The sequence below is a fragment of the Henckelia pumila genome, chromosome 2 (assembly GCF_033568475.1).
Source record: "Henckelia pumila isolate YLH828 chromosome 2, ASM3356847v2, whole genome shotgun sequence".
Lineage (NCBI taxonomy): Eukaryota > Viridiplantae > Streptophyta > Magnoliopsida > Lamiales > Gesneriaceae > Henckelia > Henckelia pumila.
Genome location: NC_133121.1, coordinates 3,895,976 through 3,919,013, shown reverse-complemented (window position 1 = coordinate 3,919,013; position 23,038 = coordinate 3,895,976). Strand labels below are relative to the sequence as shown.

General features: G+C 33.1%; 5 protein-coding genes across 10 annotated transcripts; all 5 read right to left on the bottom strand.

Annotated features, from left to right (window-relative positions):
• Positions 1 to 392: 392 nt before the first annotated feature.
• Positions 393 to 3,350, bottom strand: LOC140881278 (uncharacterized). 2 transcript variants are annotated; one of them, XM_073286464.1, is made up of 4 exons: positions 3,082 to 3,350; positions 2,947 to 2,966; positions 2,534 to 2,691; positions 393 to 1,078 (listed from the first exon to the last, which is right to left on the bottom strand). In XM_073286464.1, exons 3-4 carry the CDS (start codon positions 2,672 to 2,674, stop codon positions 623 to 625), a joined length of 597 nt encoding a protein of 198 aa, XP_073142565.1. In that variant the 5' UTR covers positions 2,675 to 2,691; positions 2,947 to 2,966; positions 3,082 to 3,350; the 3' UTR covers positions 393 to 622. The 2 variants fall into 2 exon arrangements, with proteins under 2 accessions (XP_073142565.1, XP_073142564.1); XM_073286463.1 differs by lacking the exon at positions 2,947 to 2,966 and having other exon boundaries at positions 3,082 to 3,348.
• A 5,658-nt stretch (positions 3,351 to 9,008) lies between these two features.
• Positions 9,009 to 12,126, bottom strand: LOC140881838 (transcription termination factor MTERF8, chloroplastic-like). Of its 2 annotated transcripts, none has more exons than XM_073287450.1 (2): positions 11,735 to 12,126; positions 9,009 to 10,643 (listed from the first exon to the last, which is right to left on the bottom strand). In XM_073287450.1, the coding sequence occupies exon 2, from the start codon at positions 10,350 to 10,352 to the stop codon at positions 9,159 to 9,161; it is 1,194 nt and encodes a 397-aa protein (XP_073143551.1). In that variant the 5' UTR covers positions 10,353 to 10,643; positions 11,735 to 12,126; the 3' UTR covers positions 9,009 to 9,158. The 2 variants fall into 2 exon arrangements, with proteins under 2 accessions (XP_073143551.1, XP_073143552.1); XM_073287451.1 differs by lacking the exon at positions 11,735 to 12,126 and adding an exon at positions 11,453 to 11,728.
• A 299-nt stretch (positions 12,127 to 12,425) lies between these two features.
• On the bottom strand, positions 12,426 to 15,509 carry LOC140881837 (transcription termination factor MTERF8, chloroplastic-like). 3 transcript variants are annotated; one of them, XM_073287447.1, is made up of 2 exons: positions 15,421 to 15,509; positions 12,426 to 14,118 (listed from the first exon to the last, which is right to left on the bottom strand). In XM_073287447.1, exon 2 carries the CDS (start codon positions 13,851 to 13,853, stop codon positions 12,648 to 12,650), a length of 1,206 nt encoding a protein of 401 aa, XP_073143548.1. In that variant the 5' UTR covers positions 13,854 to 14,118; positions 15,421 to 15,509; the 3' UTR covers positions 12,426 to 12,647. The 3 variants fall into 3 exon arrangements, with proteins under 3 accessions (XP_073143548.1, XP_073143549.1, XP_073143550.1); XM_073287448.1 differs by having other exon boundaries at positions 12,426 to 14,108; positions 15,419 to 15,465; XM_073287449.1 differs by lacking the exon at positions 15,421 to 15,509 and adding an exon at positions 15,325 to 15,412.
• Positions 15,510 to 16,189: 680 nt separating this feature from the next.
• Positions 16,190 to 17,909, bottom strand: LOC140884209 (uncharacterized). The gene is made up of 3 exons (XM_073290890.1): positions 17,857 to 17,909; positions 16,724 to 16,893; positions 16,190 to 16,623 (listed from the first exon to the last, which is right to left on the bottom strand). Exons 1-3 carry the CDS (start codon positions 17,907 to 17,909, stop codon positions 16,190 to 16,192), a joined length of 657 nt encoding a protein of 218 aa, XP_073146991.1.
• A 1,211-nt stretch (positions 17,910 to 19,120) lies between these two features.
• On the bottom strand, positions 19,121 to 22,475 carry LOC140883016 (OVARIAN TUMOR DOMAIN-containing deubiquitinating enzyme 5). 2 transcript variants are annotated; one of them, XM_073289306.1, is made up of 3 exons: positions 22,346 to 22,475; positions 20,895 to 21,002; positions 19,121 to 20,101 (listed from the first exon to the last, which is right to left on the bottom strand). In XM_073289306.1, the coding sequence occupies exons 2-3, from the start codon at positions 20,996 to 20,998 to the stop codon at positions 19,219 to 19,221; spliced, it is 987 nt and encodes a 328-aa protein (XP_073145407.1). In that variant the 5' UTR covers positions 20,999 to 21,002; positions 22,346 to 22,475; the 3' UTR covers positions 19,121 to 19,218. The 2 variants fall into 2 exon arrangements, with proteins under 2 accessions (XP_073145407.1, XP_073145408.1); XM_073289307.1 differs by lacking the exon at positions 22,346 to 22,475 and adding an exon at positions 22,236 to 22,269.
• Positions 22,476 to 23,038: the final 563 nt, after the last annotated feature.

Sequence of the window (23,038 nt, the reverse complement as noted above, 5' to 3'; positions counted from 1 at the left end):
TCTTTTTCCATATTTTTCATTTTTAATTAACAGGCCGTCCATGAATTTTAAATTTTATTAATTATAAAGTATTTTTAAATGAAAAAGAGAAGGGACAGATGGATAAGAACAAGCGAAAGTTAATTAAACCGGATTGTTAAATGTAACATATATAAGCACACAATCAGCAATATTCAACTCCATTAAATAAGTTAATTAATTTTTTATATAGCATTGTTAGGCACATAAATTAATTTAATTTTATTTTTTTTTGAATTTCTCTTGTATGATACCTATGTGGATTTTGTAAAAGTGCAATCAAGAAAAAGACGTGTACCATTAATTGGACGGGTTTGTTAAAGCAAGATGGGAAAATTCAAAGGAGATACTATGTATCTGTAACATTTACCAAATGGGCTTGGAAAGTAAGATAAGATCTAAGAAAATTAAATATCTCCCGAAGGCTGGTTCCCAATTGCACTTTTAACCCTAATGAATATCAGGGATCACTTCCCAATTCCCATACACCAGTCTTTAACATGCTCGAGACATGATTCAAACGAAAACATAAAATCCTAAATCCACCTCCACAAAGGCACAGAGTTTGTCTAGGTTATCTTATTATTGTTGTTATATGGTTAATTCACTTCTTCCTCTTCTTAGGTGGTTGCAGGTCTTCCTCTTCCTCGTCTTCGTCTTCCTCTTCCTCCTCGTCCTCTTTGTCATCTTCTCCCTCAACGACCCCTTCCTCGTCGCCACCGTCGTCCCCGTCTTCATCATCATCATCGTCATCATCGTCGTCATCATCGTCCTCCTCGTCAGGATCCTCTCCATCCCCCGGTTCATCGTCGTCATCTTCACCATTCTCCTGAGCTCCTCCAGTTGGTGGTCCTCCGCGACCCTTTGTGGGGCCGCTTTTGTTGCCGTTAGGGTTAGGGTTTCTGTCATCGTCTTCCTCTTCTTCATCATCCTCGTCACCTTCCCCATCTTCCTCTTCATCAGTGTCATTGTCACCAGCATCAGCTACCTCATCCGGAAGGAGACAGCCATGATGGTCTCCTCTCATCTTAGGTTGGCTTTTCAATAGCTTCATCCATTCCTTGAATTTAGAAAAAACAATCCCGAAAATCAAACAAGTTATCAGAGTTTTAAAAGAATGATTACATGTGTAGCATGTCTTAATATTTAAGACAATTATCATACAAGGCAGATGTAAAAAACATAAATTACTATGTGAATATAATTCATTCGATTAAGACTTTACGAGGTCATCCCATTTGCTCCTTTCCATTTATTATTATTTTTAATAACAAATATTTGACAAAATAAAATATTACAGGTTCCCCAAACATGGTTGTGCATTGAAAATAGGAACTTAAACGAAGCTAAAAGAACAACTAAATCATAAGGTTAGGATGCCATAAAGTGATAAAACAAGTTATTTAAGTTATAAAAAGAATCAAGTTGTCTCGCAAAATTTTAAAATCGATTCAATCATTATCAAACTCATATTTGAAATTATAAACCAGAGCCAAGATCGTACATATATCCAAATTCAAACTTAAAAATTATACAAGCCCATAAGCTTGAGCCCAAACCTAGTCCAAATAAATCGAGTTCGAACTTAAGTCAATCCTAAGCCCAAAATGATTAATTTTCCAAGTTTCGAGCTAAGTGGGCCCCAAAATCTATATTAAAAAATCCATTTGAGTTGGGTCCTCCTAATTCGGGCCTAAGACATTGAACAATTCATTCAATATATTTTCAATTATTATTATCCATCCAACTAACACCCAAAGTGGGTGACGTGTCCCATGCTGAACTAATTCTTCTAGAAAAAAAAAGCATTATCCTAAAATATCAAGAATTGTAATATACATTTAGCCCAGCTAATCTTTTACTAAATTATTATATTAAAATAATGTTGGCATAAAAGAATCTTAGTGTGGAATATTCTAAAGATTTATATCATGACCAGTAAAATTTGATACTATCGTACAGCTGCGAGAAGAAACTTTATTTAAAGGCCAACTGAAATAAACCGAATAAAAAAATAATGCAATTATCTAGATCTGCCTTCGATTGAACCGGCTATTTCGAATAACTAAAGTAGTTTAACCGTTTAATCGAATTCGTGTTAAATATTTTATAAAATCACTTGTACTATAGAAATTATGAAAAGAAATAAATAAATTACATGTGCAAGAGAAAAAAAGATCGGAAAAAAAAAATTAATAGAATAATATAGATATGAAATTTTAAAAATAATATAATATATCTAAATCTCGAAACCCTTCTCATATTTGTTTTTTAAAAAAGAGAAAAGTAAATCTTTGTGCTCATTTCTACAAAATTTGACACAGAAACTCGAATAAAAATAAATAAACAAAATATTTGGACAGATTTTAAGGGAAAAAGGAAAAAAAACCATTCTAAAATTAAAAATTTCTGCTTAAACAGGGGCAATTTTTTTTTGTTTTAAAAAAATTTCTTGAGAGATAAAATATATAAATAATTAAATAAAATAAGACAAAATTTAAGTGAGATCTGGTACCTGACTAAGCCCTAAAAGCTGAGCCTTGACCAGGGCTGAAACTAGCAAAGCCACCAACCACGCTTCACCACCGGCGCACATTAGCACGCTCTGCTTAACCATAGTTATCTCGGCCACTTTACCGCAGTTCATCTTCTCCATAACAAAACAAAACACACCTGCGAAATACTGACCGTTAGATCTACAAAGATCGGTAACCAGATCACTGTATTAATTCATTAATTAAAGAAAAATATATTTATTTATAATAATAATTAAAAAATAGGCGATCGGAGAAGAAGACAGAGCACCCCTTTCTAATGATAATTTTTTAGTGGAAAAACACAAGTTTGTTGATTTCATGGAACGTGAAAAACTTAGAGTCAGTAAAATTAGTGCGAAAACTTTAAATAATTTCATAGAAGAGATTTCACCTGAAATCTCACCGACGGAGCTGAAATATAGAGAAATCGTGAGAAAATATACAGAGATCTGAGTATATCGAGACGAAATGAAAGTAATAATGGAAATATTAAGAGTTAAATTTAGGGTTTATGGATAAATCTTACCTGGAGTGCGCAGATCTGAGGTTTGGTTGAGGAGATCTAAGGGTTTAGAAAACTAAAAGGCGGAGAAGCGGAGATCAGAGGCAGCTTTCATTCTGGACCGTCCGATCAAGCAGAGAAAACTATAGAGACAGGAAGATGTAAATATATTATTGTATCTGCAGGAAAAGAAGCTCGGTGGTGTGGTGATTCTGGGTGAGCTGACCGTAATCTCCTCAGAGGGGAATCGGGCAGTTCGGGCAGCGTTAAAAACAAGCGAGATTGGGGAAAATATCCTGGAGCAAAAGCTGCCCGGTGATTAGGTGTGGATTAGAGGTGCATAAGTTTGTTTTATTTATTTCTCAATTATTAATTTCAGCAGTTTACACATGAATATTTTTAAAATAAGAAGAATTTGACTTATTGTTTTGTAAAAATAAAATACTACTATTTTTTGGTGTTGACTACTGTTACCTAATTTTTTTTAAAAAAAACTTCTCATAAAAAAAGTGAACCTAGCTAGATACAAACAATGGTCGATTTGGTTTAATGATTTGCGTTTGGATTAAAATATATAATTATGATTTTATATTTATATTTTATAATTCACTTCTGTGAATCCTCAATTGATGTTTATAAGTATTTATATACTCTATAGTCTATAACTAGGAGAGATTTCGAATTCATTCTTCTGAGACATATATAAGCTATTGCTGGCATTTTTAAATAAAATCATTTAAAGAACAACAAAAAATTAAAAGATTTATTTAAAGCGGGTTTCAAATCCAGCCCCTTATTTCTTTGAGAAAGCAGGGTTTGAATTTTAAAGCTTGAACCCCGCTTTATATTATTCTTTAAAAATTTTGATTTTCCAATACTTTGTTATATTTTTTTTAAAAAAACCCCACTATTGCATAACAAATATAATTCAGATGCACACAACATAAAATTATTCAAAATTTCAAAATATTTTTCTGATCCCAATCTCTCTCAGTCCAAATCAAAGTTTTGCATTCAAACAGAAACGTTGGGCATATTCATAATTTATTTTGCTTCTATCTGATTCAAGAAACTAAGTCTAACTTGTGGGCAAAGAACAAGTAGCATTTGTAAATAATAAATTACAATATATATATGAAGATATATTATTATTATTATAAAATCTACAACATTCAACAGTTCAATATAAAATTGATTTATAATCTGCAACCAAAGACAATAAATAATGCGCGAGGCATAAGTTTCGTCATAAGCTTGCCCTGCTATTTGCTCCATCGCATGCCAAAAATGAATTCCGCATTCCATGATCTACCACATAACGACATTAAAGTAAAAGCTTAAAAGTGCTTTCTAGAAACTCTTTCAAACACTACCTAAAACACATCGATATCAGTTTTGGATGTAATGAAAATTCGCATTCGATATCTATACTTTTCGAGATCCTGAAAGGCGCCCCTCGTAGGCTAACATCAATTCTTTAGCATCTTCCTGGAACCTCATAACATATTTCTCCATGAACTTCTGTTCTGTACAGCATAACAAAGTTGATATACTCGGTAACTTTTCTACAAGCCCCCTTGATTTCAAGATCTTGAAAACTCTATATCGAGGTAATACTCTCTTATCCATGCTGAAAACCAAATATTGTGGCCAATCAACAATCATGGATTTGTCGAGCATAACAGTGTTCAAGAAGAACTCAATTCCACGTCTTAATCGCACTTCTGACGATTTGAAGAGATTGGGTGACTTGAGAAGCATTTTTGTGCATTGGCATTTGGAGAAACCAAAACTCTGAAGCACTTCGTATTTCCTACTGAGAGTCTCAGCACTATTACTATAACAAGCAAAAACACCATAAACCAACATTCTTGAACCCATAACAAATCCATGTTCGGTGGCTCTTGAAACAAGAGATTTGAGTTTGGTCTCAGACATATAAACGAGCCGCGGCTCGTTCTTAAGAATCATGACCAATTGAGATCCTACAATTCCACAACTTTCCAGATATTTGATGCTTGATAGCAATCTGGAATCCTTGCCAACCACCCAAGCGTACCTCGAAAGGATATGAAACATGTCATCATCAATATTAGATTTATTGGTATCAGGTTGGATGAGCTCAAGAACTTTCTTGATGAGCTCGATACAAGGCTTCAGCTTTTTATCCAAACTGCAAGTAAGAAGCATTGGGTTCTTGGAAATGAACATAGCCAAATGAGGTATTGGGATACCGAGTTTTTGAAAATACATGAACTTTGGCTTAAAAATTTTTTCGACATCAAGTAGAAGAATCTGGGGTCGGCTATTGAGCATCAACCTGATTTGTGTATCTGAAAAACCATGAATTTTAAAGAAATGAACAGCTGCTTGAGGTTTTTCAAGTGATTTGACATGTGACAAGTGGCTAGTAATGGTGAGAGCTCTCTCTTTGGGACATTTCAAAGAGTCGACCAAAAATTTGAGTAAAATATGGTTTTCTAAGTTTGAGTTCGTAGTTGATGTGTAGGTACGGCTCAGAGCAAAAGAGGATAAAAAGTCAATGCAAGGGAAAAATGGGTTGGTGGGGTTCAAGCAGAAGTTGCGAAAATGGTAAGACAGAAGTGAGTAAGAACGAAGAGTTGACATGAACTCTCAAATTTACTTCAAAGTTTCCAAGAGCTAGAGGAATTAGATTCTAACAACTGGTATATCTGAATACAACTATAATATAAATCTAAGCTCGGCACAAGAAAAGACAAAGCTAAGCCATACTTATTTCAAGGTCGTGGAAAGTGGTAAACAAGATAGGAAGTTGAAACGACAGATCAAGATAGACTCGACTCTCGCCAGAAGCACAATATCCGTTAATCACCTGAACAACCAAAAGAAAAGGCTACAACTAAGTTCAAAAATGTCCAAACCAAAATCCACTTAAACCAAGCTGGGCAGTTGTAATGTCACAAATACGTCAAACCACGTGTAAAGAATTAGAAACAACACCATAGATGAAATTTCGAAAATCGGAACCGACGCCTGAGTTTGTATAATCCACGACATTACTACTTTCAGCTAGTTATTAGTACTGACCCATATGATTTATCTAAAAGTGGTAGGATCTTAATCTCAGGTGCATTCGCTTACTTTGACCACTACTAATAGAACTTCATAGCATGAAAAAACTAAAAGTTTCCACATTTCCCATTTGTCCAGATAGAATAGCAAACTCATATCTTCATCACAAAGTTTCCCACTTGAGCAAAAAAACAGACCTACCGAGACTACATAAACATTGAAACAAGCACTGATTACAAAGTTTATAACTTCTGCGGCAACGTTCATATGATCAGAACATGCATCGAAAACGTCAATTAGAACAACCACCAATCCAGGATTATTCATCCAAACTCCAGAATTTTCTCAAAAACATTTTAGAAACCCTCTGGAGCCTCCCAACATAAATTACGCCAGAAACCCAAGAAATCCTAGAACGAGGAATCACAAGAAGGCAATAATATTTTTCAACAGACATATTCCAAGACAAAATGCAGCCCTCCATACAAAGATGAAGATTTACAATGAATCAATACCGAAATGAGAAATACAAAAAGGACTTTTGAATTTATAAAGAACAAAATACGTACCTGAAAACGATTGAACAGTGGCGAAAGCAAACGTGGGCCGCGCCCGCAGCCGCATGTTCAAGTTTCACTTCGAATTTTTTGCAGCTCCTTTTGCCCTACCCATAAACCCCAAAATTCTTTTCTTCGAGATTTGTTGGAAATATAACAAATATATATTTATTAAAGAAATATAATAATGCGGGTCTCCAACCCCGCTTTATGAAGACCCCGACTCTTCAAATTGTGTCATTAAAAGATACGGCCAAATTGTCAATCAAAAAAAATAAAAATAAAAAGACGGCCAAATAAGTTTAATGGAGATTTTTTTCCAATTAAATGGAGGTTTTTGTTTTTAATCAAATGGAGGTTTTATTTTTAAGTAGTAGTTTTTCACGAAAGTTGCACAATTCAAATTAAAAAAATATAATGATATTGATTTTAAAAAATGTATAACGATATTGAAAAAAAGTAATTAAACATATAAATTAAATAAATTTAAATATTAGTAATAATGTTTAAATTTTAAAATGAAAAAACTAATAAATTAATAAAAACAAGTTCATGAATATTGTTCGAAAATTTTGGTTACCGAATAAAAAATTTAAATGAATTCATAATAATAAAACCCAAATCAAGACCCATTTTGTAGTACTTTAGATGTGAAATACATATGTCAACAATTATTTATGAGAATTATAGCGAAAACCTCACGTCTCATAAGATTTCAATTTTTTTGTACAAATATATTTTTTAGATAATTTTTTCACTTGTTCGGAATTTAAAATTTTAATTTTATTAGGAAAAAATACAAGAGACGTATGTGATAACACACTTAATTATATTGTCAATAAAGAGTTGTGAAATAATAAGTTGAGATAAGATTAACTAGCATCAAATTAATATTTTTCGTGTATTTTAGTGAATAATAAATTCATGTAATATAATTTGTTCTGCATGTATTATAAAATATATGCAAATGATATATATTTGTTCAAAAAATTTATATGTTACAAATCTAAATTAATTTATAATTATAAGGAAAACATATTTGTAATCAATGTTATAATTCTGTATAAAGTAGATATTGGGAAAAATATAATATAGAGTTTATATCATAATAGAGTTATTAATATAAATTTAAGAGAAAAAAGAGTATAATTCATAGTGTTGACCACTTATTTTACCACTGTTGATAATTTATGAAAATAAAAATATATTAATATAGATAATGTATTTTAAAACTAAAATTAAATTATTGGGCAAAATATTTTTTCTTTTATATTTTGAATTTTTTTTCACGATTTTTTTCTTTATCATCCATTTTTCATTGTAAAAGAAGTTATATTTTCATCATCCAAATTTTTAACCCAATTATAAGATCGAGCGTTTGTCGGGGGTTATTAATTATTAATTTTTTATTTTAAATTTTAAGCATTATTACTACAATCTAACTTTATTTTATTTAATTAATTAATTAATTTTTTAATCAATATCATTATATATTTTTTGTTTGAATTATATAACCTTCGTAAAAAATTATTACTTGATAATAAAACATACATTCAACTTATTTGGTCGTGTCTTTTACTAACACAATCTGAAGACTGAAGAGTAGGGGTCTCAAACCCCGACTTCTCACATAAAGTGGGATTTGAGACCCCGCTTTATTATATTTATTTAATAAATATATATTTGTTATATTTGTTTAATTTTTTTTAAAATTTATAATAATTATTTAAAAAACCTTTTTATTAATCATCTATTATATATTCATATTTTTCTTTTACTATTTTACTAATCATAAAATAATTTAAAAAAATTCAAGAAATTATGTTTATTCTTACATGTTTCATAAATAAATATGCACTCTTACACAAAATCTCTCCTGAGACCGCGAGTAAATTTTGTGTACAAATCTTTTAGTTGGAACATTTGTGATAATGTACTACTTTTGATACTAGGAATAATCTTTTTATTGTAAATATGAGTAAAATTAATTCATCTCAGGAATAAAAATTCGTGAAATCGTGTAGAAACTCCTCTTATGTAAATTATTATTACATTTATTTTTGAAACATGTTTTATTTTATGTGTCCGTATATATAATGTGTAAATAATATTAAAACTTATCACTGAAATTATTTCAATTTTTTTTAAAAAAATGCAACCTATTTAAGGATTAAAAAATTATTTGATTATATTTAGAGTTTACTAAAACATATTTTAATAACCATTTTTATTGAATGAAAGGGATATTTTTATAATATATACAAAAACCACCAAAATGGTTATTACTCTAAAGTTTAAACGTTGATGCAATATCATATAAGAAATATAATAAAACTTTCAGTTTTTATAATATAACAATTGTTTATGAAACAAATAACTTGAGTAAATTCTTTCTAAACCATATTTCAATTTTTGGCACTAAATAAATCATTTGAATGACGGTAATGTCGGACCAAAGGCAAATTAATTGTGCATCCATAATCTATTTTTTCAAGTTTCAGAAAGATGGCCTTCGAAAGCTAACATCAATTCTTTAGCATCATCCTCAAACCTCAAAACAAATTTCTCCATAAACTTCTTGTCTGTCCAGCGTAATATACTTGTTATGCTCGGTAATCTTTCTACAAGCCTCTTCGATTTCGCCACCTGCACAACTCTATATCGAGGTAATATTCTCTTCTCCATGCTACACATCAAAAAATATGGAGATCCAAAAATCACGGACTTGTCCAGCTTAAGAGTATTCAAGAAGAACTCCATTCCCCGCCTTAACCGTGCTTCTGATGATTTGAAGAGAATGGGTGATTTGACAAGCATTTCTTTGCATTCACATTCAGTGAATCCGAAGCTCTGAAACAAGTTGTACTTTTTATTGAGAGTCTCAGTCGTGTTACCATAACAAGCCAAAACACCATAAACCAACATTCTCGAACCCATGGCAAATCCTAGTTCGGTAACCCTTGAGATGAGTGCTTTGAGTTTGGTTTCGGACACAGAAAAGAGCCTTGGGTCATTCTTTAGAAGAGAGATCAACTGAGATCCGACGATACCACAACTTTCCAGGTACTTGATGTTGGATAGCAATGTTGATTTGTCCCAAATCGCAAAAGAGTACCGCGAGAGGATATGAAACAGCTCGTCATTAATATTACATTTACTGTTGTCCGGTCGGTTGAGCTCAAGAATTTTCTTGATGAGCTCGATACCAGGCTTCAACTTTTTATCCAAACTGCTAGCAAGAAGCAGCGGGTTTCTGGAAATGAACTTAGCCAGATGAGGACTAGGGACACCAAGTTCTTGAAAATACACAAGCTTTGGTTTAAGAATCCTTTCAACATCAAATAGAAGCAGCTTGGGATGGATATAAAGCAATGATCTGATTTGGGTGTCTGAAAAACCATGAGATCTGAGGAAATGAACAGCTGCTTGAGGTTTTTTAGTGGATTTGACATGTGTTAAGTGATTAGTACTGGTCAGAGCTTTTTGCTTGCGACACTTCAAAGAGTCGATCAAAAACTTAAACATAACATGGCTTTCTAAATCTGAGTGTGGGGTTGACGTGTAAGTGCAGCTTAGAGAGGAAGGGGAAGAAAAAGTAATGCATGGAGAATATAGATCAGATGGGTTCAAGTGGAAATTACAAAAACGGAAACATAAAAGTGAGCGAGAGCGCATAGTGGACATGATCTATGAAATTTATTTTGAAGTTTCCAAGAGATGAGAGGATTTAGATTTAACAGGTAACAAACTGCTATTGAAATGGGACATGACTGTAATAGATATATCCAGATTCCAGGCAGGGCACATCAAAAACGAATCTTGGCATTTCTTATTTCAAGGTCATGGAAGCAGTAAATTAGGCCCGAAATTGAAATAGAGCGATCAAGCTGGACTCAACTCTCAACAAATGTGCAGTATGATATTGATGAGTTCGAAGCCCAAGAATTCACCAAAATCCAACAAATCCAAGCTCAGCTGTCATACATGAACAAACCTTGTGTAAAGTGTAGGATACAACACCAAAAGATCAAACCTTTTCACCAAACCTCAGGTTTTGTTTAATCAACAAAATGACAACCTTTTAGCTACGTAATTACGATTATCTTAAGAATGAACTTAAAGTGGGAGGGAATAGGGATCTGAATTTCAGCATTAGCATACTTTGACCACTACTAATCATAAATATGCAACATTAGAAAACCAGAAGTTTCCACGTTCCAGTTTGTCTAGATTGAAAGCAGGAAGACTCTATCTTGATCACACAAAATTTCTGCCATTGGCAAAATTACTAATTCCACGGGGACTGCATAAACATTGAATCTATTGGATTTAATTTATACAAAATTACTAAGATTACTAATCATAATTGAAATAGAATACGCAAAATGGTAAATAAACTTGGTGCTCGTAGAAAAACAGAAAGAAATCAGCCCCGAAACTGTAAGCTTACGAGTAAAGCTGAGGTGCCGATTCCTATTTCCATGAAGAACTTGACAAAAACCAGAGGTGGTAGTGACAATAATGTGTACTCCAAGTGCTAGATATCTTGAGCCCAGTTTATCAAGAAGAAGACTTGAACTTGTGTTTCCAAAATCCAGTTCAGTAGACACAAAATTATGATTTAATTTTGCAAGACAGAGTTACCAGTACAGTGTGAATTGAATCACAGTTTTCTTAAAACAGTACCACGGGTGCTTTGAAACTCAAATGAATTTTCATCTACACGGTAAAAATCAATAGCAATTAATCACGAATAACTATGTTCAGCTCAACAAATTCAGTACCTGAAAAAGTTATCGCATTTCAAATTAACTGAAACAGAACTGAGAGTGCAGAATGAGAAAACACGGAGGTTATGCTTGGAGCTAAGCATTTTCAAAATTAATCGTGGTGGAATATTCGAGTAGTCACAAAAATCCCCAAAATAACTAATTCACCCAAAGAATAACAAAGAAAAAGCCCAGAAATCTTCAATAGACGGATTAATAGTCAAAATGCAAGAGTGTGACTTCGCCAAATTCAAGAACTCAACAGAAGATTTATAATGAAGCAGAACAGAAATAAACCTTGGCTTCGCAACCGAGTAAAGTCTCATCGCAGTTCCTTCTGAAAATTACAACTGGAACCCACAGGATCAGAGAATTCGTATTTTGGAATTTGGAACATTTCAATACAAGGATTTATCATATCTGAAAAATAAGTTACGAATTGTAAATAGAAGATTCAAGCAAGTGGATTTTGAAAATCCGCAAAAAAGTGAGATGAATTTAAATACTTGATAAATACATGTAATTATTTATGTTACATTATAAGAAGATTTTGAAAAAGGGTGAGACTTTTTTTTTAACATTAAAAAAAGGGGGAAAAATGGTTGAGGCTTGAAGTTTTTACAAATGGTATAAATTTCTATATATTTATTTTTGTTTTCTTATTTAGAACGATGGATTTCATAAATGACCATAAAATCAATTTTGAGAATTGAGGTAGAAAAATGTTTATTTCAAAGTTGACATTAACTATTAGAAATTCAAATCAAGTTGCACGTTTATATTAATAATATAATATACAAAGAACAACCAACTAATGCATACAAAAATTGAAATGAAATTTTTTTTTTGGCCAATGATAAGCTATTAAAATAACAAGTTCTGTCAAATAGTCGTCAATAAATTAATCACATCTCTCACACAAAAGACACCGTCAAACAAAGGGAAATAAATTGGGAATGCAAGAAAAAGAAACAGGAGCACATATATGTAACAAAAACAAAGCTGGCACGCGCTAGTATCAGCTCCAAATTTGCCAACATTGCACACAAGAATTGACTTCCACATTGTGTGACCAACATCACAACCGGAAAATAAACATCCGTATGGGTACCGAAAAAGCTAACTCCCAGGTGCTAAAATAATATGAGTATAGTTCAGCAACCAGCTCAATGTATTCGCAGTTGAAGGTCGCAAAACTTGCATACAGTATCTATACTTTTGAAGGTTCAGAAAGGGGCCCCTTGTACACTAACATCAATTCTTTAGCATCATCCTTAAACTTCAAAATATACCTCTCCATAAAACTCTCATCTGACAAGCATAACATGGTTGAAATACTCGGTAATCTTCTTTCAAGCCTCCTCGATTTCACCATTTGCAAAACTCTATGGCGAGGTAATATTCTTTTCTCCATGCTATACATCAAAATATATGGTGAAGCAACGATCACGGATTTGTTGAGCATAAGATTGCTCAAGAAGAACTCAATTCCACGCCTTATTCGTGTTTCTGAAGATTTGAAGAGAATGGGTGACTTGATAATCATTGTAGCACATTCCAATTCAGAAAAACCGAAGCTCTGAAGCAATTCGTACTTCTTATGGAGAGTCTCAGTGCGATTACCATAACAAGCACGAAGACCGTGAACCAACATTCTCGAACCCTTGGCAAATCCAAGTTCGGTAACTCTTGAAATGAGAGATTTGAGTTTGCTTTCACCCACAAAAAAGAGTCGTGGCTCATTCTTCAAAAGGACGACCAATTGAGATCCAACAATACCAAAACTCTCCAGATATTTGATGCTAGATAACAACTTTGATTCATTCCCAATCACCCAAGAGTACCTCGAAAGGATACGAATTAGGTCATCTCTAATATTAAATTTATTGCTCTCAGGTTGGTTAAGCTCAAGAACATTTTTGATGACCTCGACACCAGGCTTCAGCTTTTTATCCAAACTGCAACTGAGAAGCATCGGGTTCTTGGAAATGAACATAGCCAGATGAGGTCTAGTGACACCAAGTTCTTGAAAGTATATGAACTTTGGTTTAAGATTCTTTTCCACATCAAATTGATGAAGCTTAGGATAAATAGAAAGCAATGATCTGATTTGGGTGTCTGAAAAGCCATGCGTTTTGAGAAAATCAACTGCTACTTGAGGTTTTTTATAGGATATGACATGTGAAAAGCGGTTAGCAATGGTATGAGCTCTCTGTTTGCAACCCTTCAAAGAGTCAACAAAAAATTTAAACAGAGCATGGTTTTCTGATGATTTTGAGCATGGGATTGAAGTGTAGGTGTGATTGAAAGAGCGAGAAAATAAAATTTTAATCAATGAGAAAAGCGGGTCAGAGGGGTTTGAGTGGAAATTGCGAGAATAGGAAGATAAAAGTGACTGGCGGCGGAGAGTGGACATGATCTCTGGATTTATTTCAAACTTTCAAGGAGCTAGAGGATTTATATTTAAACAGGTAATGAACGGTTATTGACACTGGCACAGCTATCATAATTCATAAACATTTCTAAGCTCAGCAAATTGAAAGCTGAATCAAAGCATTTCTTATTTCGAGGTCATGGAAAGCAAGACATAAGCAGCGCTAAATTAGATAAGAAAATGAAATAAAAATTCAAGATGGACTCAACTCTCAACAGATGTGTGATACACTGATACCTGTTGCCACCTGAACAATCAAAATTAAGAAAAAGCTATAATCAGTTATAACATCAAAGAATTCACCAAAATCCAACTAATCCAAGTTCAATTGTCATATATGGAACAAACCATGAGTAGAGAGTAGGAAATAACACCAAAAGACGAAACCTTTGAACCAAACACCTGGATTTGTATAATCAACAACCTAACTTTATTAGATACTTGATTTCCGGTACATTTGCTACTCTGACTCTGACCGCAACTAATTATACTAATATTACATAGAAAAGCAGAAGTATCCACATTCCAGTTTGTCCAGATTGAAAGTAGGAAGACTATATCTATCTCACACAAAATTTCTCCCATCACCAAAATCACTAGGTCTACAAGGACTATATAAACATTGAAACAATTGGATGTAGTTTATACAAAATTATAAAGATTACAAATCATGACTGGAATAAAATATTAAACTAATGAAAGGAATTGGTAAATGAGCTCAGTGCTAGAGCGAGCTTTCCTCTAGAACCAATACCCAAGCAGCGTGGCCAATTTTAAAATCCTCAGTCAGTAGTCAGCATTCTAATTGTAGAACCAGAATACGGCAAGGAACCAGCCTCAAAGCTGTAGTTTAACGCTACAACCGAAGCGCGCAATCCTATTCGTTGAAGAACTTAACAAAACCCAAAGATGGTGTTGAAAAAGACGTGTAGTCCGAGTGGTAGACATCTCGACTCCGGTTCCTCAAGAACAATAAAGTAGTGTTTGGGATTGCTTTTTTAACGGAAAAACGCAAAAGCGTTTCCTAGAGTCAATCCTAAACAAGTGATATTCCCTTTCCAAAAAATCCGGTCCAGTAGGCACAGAATTCTAATTAATTTTTCAAGACAGAGTTACCAGTACAGAGTGGTTTAATCACATTTTCTTAAAACAGGATCACGGGTAAACTCAAATGAACGGGAAATGAGAGTGCAGAACGCAAAAACACCAAGATTATAACGTAAGAGTGCTCGGAAATTCTGAATTGTACAGATATACTCCATATTTATATATTATTAACATTCAAATAATCAGAACAAGTATCGGAACCATTGCCTAGAATCACCATCAACCGCCAAAATCCACAATTTTACACGAAGAAACACGGATTAGAATAATCAGGGGATAAACAAATAAGCCCAAAAAATTTTCAATAGATGGATCAATAGGCAAAAATGCAGCAGCTTGAGCTTACTTCGCCAAACTCAAGAACTCAACCGAAGATTTATAACGAAGAAATAAAGAAACAGACAAAAATAAAAGCATCTGGTAATGAAATCTGGAGGCACACCTTCGCCACAGCGACCGAGCAAAGTTTCACCTTGAAATACACGCAGTTCCTTTTAGGCGGAGGAAAAATAAAATTGAGGTAAAATTAACTCTTGGAGCCCACAAGTTTACACGATATTTTGATTAAATTAAATTAATAAATAACTAAACTTAAAATTAAAATTAACTATAAGTATAATAATTAAAGAAAACCAAAAAAAAAATCACTAGTATGGCGTTGGCTACATAGTTGTAGCAAATTTAATGTCACAATATAGCTTTGCACCAATTAGTGTATAAAATTGCGATGAAGTGGTACAAGTGAAAACATACAATTAAAAAAATCCACGAGTTATATGAATAATGCATGTATATACGATTAAAAAAAAAGAGAACTACGAATGAAAAGTGACTTATACTTCCTCCATTTTGATTATATAATTCTATTTTTTTCACACAAATTAAGAAAAATTATTGGAAAAACAAATTTTATACAAACTTGTTATTTTATTCATATTTAATTTATTCAAAAATAATTTGTAAAAAAAATATTATTAAATATGGTATATGACTATATATTTGGGATAAACAAAAAAAGAAATGTGTACTATATAATTGGTATGAAGTGAATATTATCACCATTTCATAAAAATACATAACAATAGAAGATAGAAATTGATAGAGTTTATTATATTAATAGATTTATATATATCTCCTATTTCAAAACAATCTACCACTCAACCCCATGCTCCCCAACACTTTCCATGACCCTCTTGGAATTCTCATAAAATCTATAGCTCTTGCCATTTTTCAAAATCATCACCAATATCACTTGCCACATTCATCTGTTCACCATAATCGACCCGACGACGACGACTTCTTTTGGGATCATCTGGTAAACCAATGCCAAGATAATTAGTATTGTATGTTTTAAACTCCCACAAACCATGATGATGATCATCAGGTCTGGCAGCTATTGCAAACCCCATGGATACAATCGAACTATCATTACAGACAGTGTTATCTTCTATCTTTTCGCCATTCGCTGCGTCTTCTTGTGTAGCCACAGTGTTCTTTTCTGCCTCACTACTTTCCCTATACTTGTTGAGGTAATCTTTCAAGGATCCAACATAGTTCTCAAATCCAAGTGTTGTCATAGCCCACAAGAGATCGTCGCCGTTTATGGTCTTTCTCTTCTCCCTTTGGCATTTATCCGACGCTTCGCCTGTAAAAGAATTCGACGATATATATATATCCCATCAAACAACACAAACAGATAATCAAATTTTCATCCAAAAAAGATGGATATATCAGTGGGTACGTACCCGTGATGAAGTTGATGAATTCAGAGACACATTCTTGCACGGTTTGCTTTGCTTCTTTGGAAATCTTGGCGTTTGGCGGGAGTGATTTCTTCATGATTCTGCTTACATTGGCAATGGGGAGGAAGCCATCTTGTTCTTTGGTGTCTGCAAGTGTCATTGCATTGTTGCTAATTATGGTATTCTTTTGTGTTCTTTTTTTACCTGTCATGGAGGAGGATGGAGATGAAAAGTCCTCAAAAAATAATAGAAATAATCAAGGTTGGAAAATTGGAGATGAGTTTTAGGGTTTATATAAGATATGATTTACATATACAAATGAAAGGAAGAGCCAAAAGATTTAAAATAATAATAATAATAATATAAACAAATATGAAGCTAGCTAGCAGTACAAAAGAGTGGAAAGGCGGTTCAGATGATGACTCCTGAAGTTATAAACAAAAAATTTGCTAATCGGTTGGTTGAATGTGTTTAAAAATTATAATTTGAATGTTTTTTATCGAATAAAGTAAGATTTATAGGTAATAGACTAACACAATGGAGTTGACAAATTAGCCTGCTCACGTCATTATAGTTTTAGCTTTTTGTAAAAATTAGCATGGAAGATCGGTAACAGAACTATGATATTTTAGCCGATCGTATTGTTTAAAAGATTTGGATTATATATTTATCATCAATCATAACGTGTTTTTGGTATATATTGTAAAGTTGTAAACACACTTACAACCTCTAAAAATTAATTAAGAAATGATTGGAATTCAATTTTATTTCGATGCATGCAATGATGTGTCAATTTATCTATGGAGAAGAAATATTATAAAGTAGAACTTAATAAATATAATTTTGATATAAATATTTCAAAGCGGCTCAATGTCATTCATCCATCGGACAAACAAGAACTTTTTAATGTTTGCATACGTATTGGGTTTGAAATGCCCTCGATGGCTTTGAATAATTTTGATCGTTCAAAAGTCAATAACTATATATATGAATCTAAGATGTTGTTTATATGAATGCCAAATGGCACATTTAGCGACAATGCAACATTTTCCTCTTCTTCATTCACTATAGAGACATGTACTAAAATACCGAAAATCGTCTTTCGAATATAATATATACATGATGTCCATATGAGGTTATTATTATTATTATTATTATTATCATCATCATCATAAAGAGTTGGAAACATTAATTTTAAAAAATAATTATCATAATAGGTTTTATGCATTTAGTTTTATCTCACGAAAATTTTTGACATTACTTCCAAATTTGGTCAGCTGCGACTCGGAGACTTTTAGATAATAAAGAGGTAACCTAAGTAACTTTTTATTTAAGGAAGGTGATAATCAATATCAATTAAGTAAGTATGCCATTATATCAATTATATTTTTATTGTATATAATCAAAATTTTATCTTATGAACAAGTGTTGAAGGAAAGAACTTTCCGTATATTCTCATAAAAATGTGCTAGATTGTTGATGATAATATGTGACAAATCATGGGAGCCAATTTCTTATTGTGTTATCTAAAGTGTGTGATTGTGTGAATCCGAATAATGATATTTTTATTATATATCGTTCATGTTTTGCTTATCGGGTTCATCGCACCGGAATATTTGGGTATCTAATCTGGGTCAACTTTTCAATTTTTAAAAGATCTTTTTAAGTATATTTCAATACACCAAAGAAGGTATTTTTTTTTTTAAAAAAAAAAGAAAAATTAAAGGCCTAAATATAAAGAGAAATAATTTTGTTTGTCGGTAGTAAATATGTTGTTTGGTTGAAAACATACCGAATGTGCCAATTGGACACACAGTAATGAGTAAACCAGTTGGCTAGCCAGTGAAATTTTAAATAAAAAGAAAACTGGCATGAGCCAAGTTGATGTTCCATGAGCCCCCCGGGCTAGACCCATGCGGAGGTGTCAACGTGGCTCTAAGAAGCCCATGTCTTTGTGCGGCCAGATAGAATCAGAGGAGCATTTGGGCTCCAGGAGATCGTGGCGCAACATGGCACCTTAGGAGGAACTTTCTGGGGATTGAATTCGCCGCGGTGCGACGTCATGGCTATGCAACCACAATGGCCAAAGTCTACTGAGGTAGTGTCGTCTAGGAAAAACTTCTCAATATTTTCCTCGACAAAATTTCAAAATTTTGTTAAATTTCAACTGATAAGTATTTTCAAAAAGTTATCACAAACACTACTAAATGGGTCAAGAGATCAGCAACTCCTATGGTCTTGTTTATACACTATTCAGGCCTGCCCCATGTAACTAAGGAAAAATCGTCTACTCTCCATATTTTCACCTAGCAATTCGTTTGTGCTATGTTCAACAAATTTCTTTACTTTTCTATCATAAAATACATTACCAAGTAAACATAACCATAAAAAAACAGTAGGTTGTGTAACAAAGTCTGCAATAATAATAAGAAAAAATAATGGTTTAAGAAACAAGACAACAGTAGGTTAACATCAACTCAAGCATGGCTAAATAGCAACTATTGGATCACAGCAGGAACAACGGAATTATAGTGCTCACCAAGCCCAAAAGCATGTCTGTGAAACGACAGCAGAATACTTGACTTTGATGATGAGCCGGTTCCATTGCTTTGCTTGTATTCCTTCCCCATTTCTACATCAGGAAAAGATCCTGAATATATCAGGATAGGTTTCTTTAAACAATGGGTTAGGGCACCGAGCTCTAGTTGCCCTCCCCATGCTGCAGTAGACTCGATGTCCCGGCAATATTTTTCAAACCTCTCAGTAATGGAATCTGCAGATTCTCCTTCTGCAGCATTCTCGGAAAGAAAAAACGGTAGAAAATTTGATGCATTTTTCCGCATATAATTAGCCACCATTTCCCGGAGTTCTTGGTAAGTACAAGGAGAGGAGCCTCCAGAATGGAGGGCTAATTGGTCCTCAACAGCTCGGTAGAGACAATGGCCATCGGCTTTTATTTCATTGATTGTAAATCCAAGGGGTTCTAGTTTTCGTTCTAACTTCTTGTCTTCAATGATTCGATCGCTTATAATCTGGCTCTGCTCTTCTTGAATCCTACGGTCCCTGGCTGCTTCATCTTGGGCTCTTTTTTCACGTCTCTTTGCATGCTTATTTGGTTTTGATGACTTCTCCGCTTGATTCGTGACTGAAACCCCAGCAATTGCCTTCACAAGATTGTCAAAATCTCCCTTTTGCTTATCTGTACTGTCATTGTAGCCTAACAAAGCCAATTCCTTAGCTTGTGCTTCTTTAAGCTTTGTTGAAAGTCTAGCTATCTCTTCATCAACTTGTTTCTTCTTGGCTTTCTGTTCCGCCTTGCTACCTTTTGCCGCGGCCTTTTTCAATGCAACTTCTTTGCTCTGTAGATCAGTAGTCTCTTTTCTGCAATTCAACAAATTCCACTTGACCTCATAACCAATTTCAATGTCCATACCAAAAAAAAAAAAAAAAAGGTAATCAAAGAGCTCTTTGATGGTCAACAACTGTAACAAGCATCTAATTTCAAAGTTTCCGCAATTTAATACAAAGCACTACAACCCGAGCAAGAAAAGATCGCAACCAAATCTGTATCTGAAACATACCAGCCTTCACTCCTGATGGATCACATATCCAATACTACACCAATTCATTTCACCCTTCTACAGAAAGGGTGTTTGGGAACATAGTTTCATTCCCAAATCAAAAACGATCAATTGTCTTCCATTTCGCATTTATTGTTTGTTTAGGTCTATGACTGTGAGTAATCCAAATGGAAAGGTAATCCGGCAATACTTCAGCAAAGTATTATCCAAGAAAGAAGCAAGGTAAGTTATAGGAAAAAAGACCAGGAAACGGGTAACAAATACAATAAATTTTTTATTAATTGGTTCAGAAATCCAAATTTAGATTTGGTAAGAATAATAAACCTTCCTTTGTCATATTATTCAAGTCTCAACTGAAAGTTGATTTAATAAATCATATATTGTTATTCAGGATATTGATCTCATTCAAGATCATGGAGAGGAAATTCATTGTTGATTATACAGATGAAAGATTTATCATCTTTATGGATGAGATTATGGAAGTAGAATTCTTGCATTTATCGCTACAGCACTATTCATTCTTTAATAAAAAAACAAGGTCAGAAAAAACCACTTAAAAAGGAATATGCATGCACGAACATGTGTAGATTTACCTGTGTCTAGAAAGCATCTCTTCAAGAGTTTCTCGCTTCTCTGGAACTGCATTTTCTGAAACCCCCTCGGACATCGTGTCTTCCACTGGAGTTGTATCTGCCATTTACCTATCCCGAAATCAAGTTGTTCGATCAATATTGGGAGTGATTTATATCAATCAAAACTTCAAGGGTAACACAAAACAGAAAGTAACAAAAAAGAAAGAATAAGAAAATGAAATGTCAAAAATTCCACTAGTTTAAGAACACAAGTTGGTCTTGGATGTCAAAAAGCAAAGTATGATTAGATCCATGCTGTAAAATGTGCTTGTAATTTAAGCAACATCTCCAACATATTATATTAACATAATCAATCATCACTAACATAATCGATCATCACTTGTTACAGATGTATCAAGATCAACTTCAGATATTCTTCCAGATTGGTATCAGGTGTATGCAATCCAATCTTACAGAAACTACCTACATTTATAATGATATTCCATTTTCAACCATCCATTTCAAAGGGACTGGATATTTAGCATCATATTTAACATCATTGGACGATGACACTCGGAATACAAATAAATAAAATCAAAGAAACATGCCAAAATGTAACTCATCGACAATGGTCCACTTCCACCCACAATGAAACACAGAACTCGTCATGTGCTTTTACAACTCGACATATTTAACAATTTTCTACCTCTATTAGCAAACAAGATCATGATAGAGATATTATAAGAAATGAAATTGCAAAGATAAGCACAAATTCACTTAGAAAACGAAGGAGAGTTACGTGTCAAAGAAACAGGTAATCACAGAGACAAGCACAACTTCACTTGAGAAAAGTGAAGGAGAGCTATGTGCCAACGAAACAGAAGGAGAATAGGTTTTAGGAGCTTTTCGGTAACAGGAATAAAACTTACACGACAATTTTAGTAAAATGTAACTATTACAACTCAAAACATAGCAATGCACCCCAAAAACAATATGACAATATAAAAAGTCAAGATTCGGAATACAGAAATGAACATTAGGAAAGAACAGAGAAGGACGAGTGACAAATCAGAATTTCAAACTACCACTTAGTGAACAACAAAAGACGTAAGGTTTCAATCATCACACGAGAGAGCCCATTCAAGAACTACCTAATAACACCCACGCCAACATTAATAAGATGATAATTTAACAGATACCAACAAAAGATTAAATCTTTTTTTCCCCGAGTTAAGTCGAACTTAGCCCACATAGTAGGACAATTACAACATTAAAATTCCACTAAAACCCGATACAGAAACGCCGTATATTAACCGAATATGAAGGTCAGGCCATATAAGCAGCAACAGATGAAAAACAGACCCAGATGGTAGGATTTTGAACTGTATCCTCGCAATATATGCATACATGCACAAATAAATACATACACAAGGGTTACAAAGAGTGAGGGAGTTGAAGGCAAAGTATATAACCTGGCTTTGTAACTTTGTAACCAAGCCGTCGGCGGCTCTCACAGAGGAGGGGGAGGGTTTGGTTTTATGAGAAGCAATCGCCTAATTTCACGACTCCAAATCTTAATTTCCACTTTCTTTTCCTTTTTATTCAATTAAGTACCTTACAAAACTTATTTAGAAAATATTTCATACTCGACAAACCCTATAAAACCCAACAAAAAAAGTTTATATCTTTTTTTTTTTTGAATACTAAAAAAGTTTATATCTTGGTCACTCGTTTTATAATTTTTTTTTAATGCTAAATAAACCCAATAGCTCAAAATCTATATTAATTTCTCAAATTATTCTTGGCAACGTCAAGTATGATGAGAAATTTATAAGATAATGTTTATAAACTCTAAAAAAAATTGTAAAAATATTTATAATCACTAATTTTTTGCTAACGCTACGATAAAATATTTGTGAATAATACAACTTACACCTAAGTTTTATTGACTACTTATAACTTCGAGCTAATATAATGTTAATTTTTGCAAGCAATAATGATTTTTCGAAAAATTATACACGCATATTAGTATAGATCTTTTTAATATATATTTTTGAAAATTTAGAACATTTAGATATTAAAAATCTAATAAAAACCAAGTATAATTCAGTAAATAAATTAGTATTGTTATTTATTAATTGATGTGTTTTTTTTTTTTTTTTTTT

What these genes read in the sequence shown, in the direction of transcription:
- LOC140881837 (XM_073287447.1), bottom strand. Translation starts at nt 13,853, where the DNA reads ATGTCCACTCTCCGCCGCCAGTCACTTTTATCTTCCTATTCTCGCAAT.
- LOC140883016 (XM_073289306.1), bottom strand. Translation starts at nt 20,998, where the DNA reads ATGGCAGATACAACTCCAGTGGAAGACACGATGTCCGAGGGGGTTTCA. An exon ending in GAGATGCTTTCTAGACACAG is followed by an intron (nt 20,102 to 20,894) that starts GTAAATCTACAC and finishes GTTGAATTGCAG; the next exon opens with AAAAGAGACTACTGATCTAC.
- LOC140881838 (XM_073287450.1), bottom strand. Translation starts at nt 10,352, where the DNA reads ATGTCCACTATGCGCTCTCGCTCACTTTTATGTTTCCGTTTTTGTAAT.
- LOC140881278 (XM_073286464.1), bottom strand. Translation starts at nt 2,674, where the DNA reads ATGGAGAAGATGAACTGCGGTAAAGTGGCCGAGATAACTATGGTTAAG. An exon ending in AGCTTTTAGGGCTTAGTCAG is followed by an intron (nt 1,079 to 2,533) that starts GTACCAGATCTC and finishes TCTAAATTCAAG; the next exon opens with GAATGGATGAAGCTATTGAA.
- LOC140884209 (XM_073290890.1), bottom strand. Translation starts at nt 17,909, where the DNA reads ATGTTTCCAACTCTTTATGATGATGATGATAATAATAATAATAATAAT. An exon ending in AATAATAATAATAATAATAA is followed by an intron (nt 16,894 to 17,856) that starts CCTCATATGGAC and finishes GAATACCATAAT; the next exon opens with TAGCAACAATGCAATGACAC. An exon ending in ATTCATCAACTTCATCACGG is followed by an intron (nt 16,624 to 16,723) that starts GTACGTACCCAC and finishes ATTCTTTTACAG; the next exon opens with GCGAAGCGTCGGATAAATGC.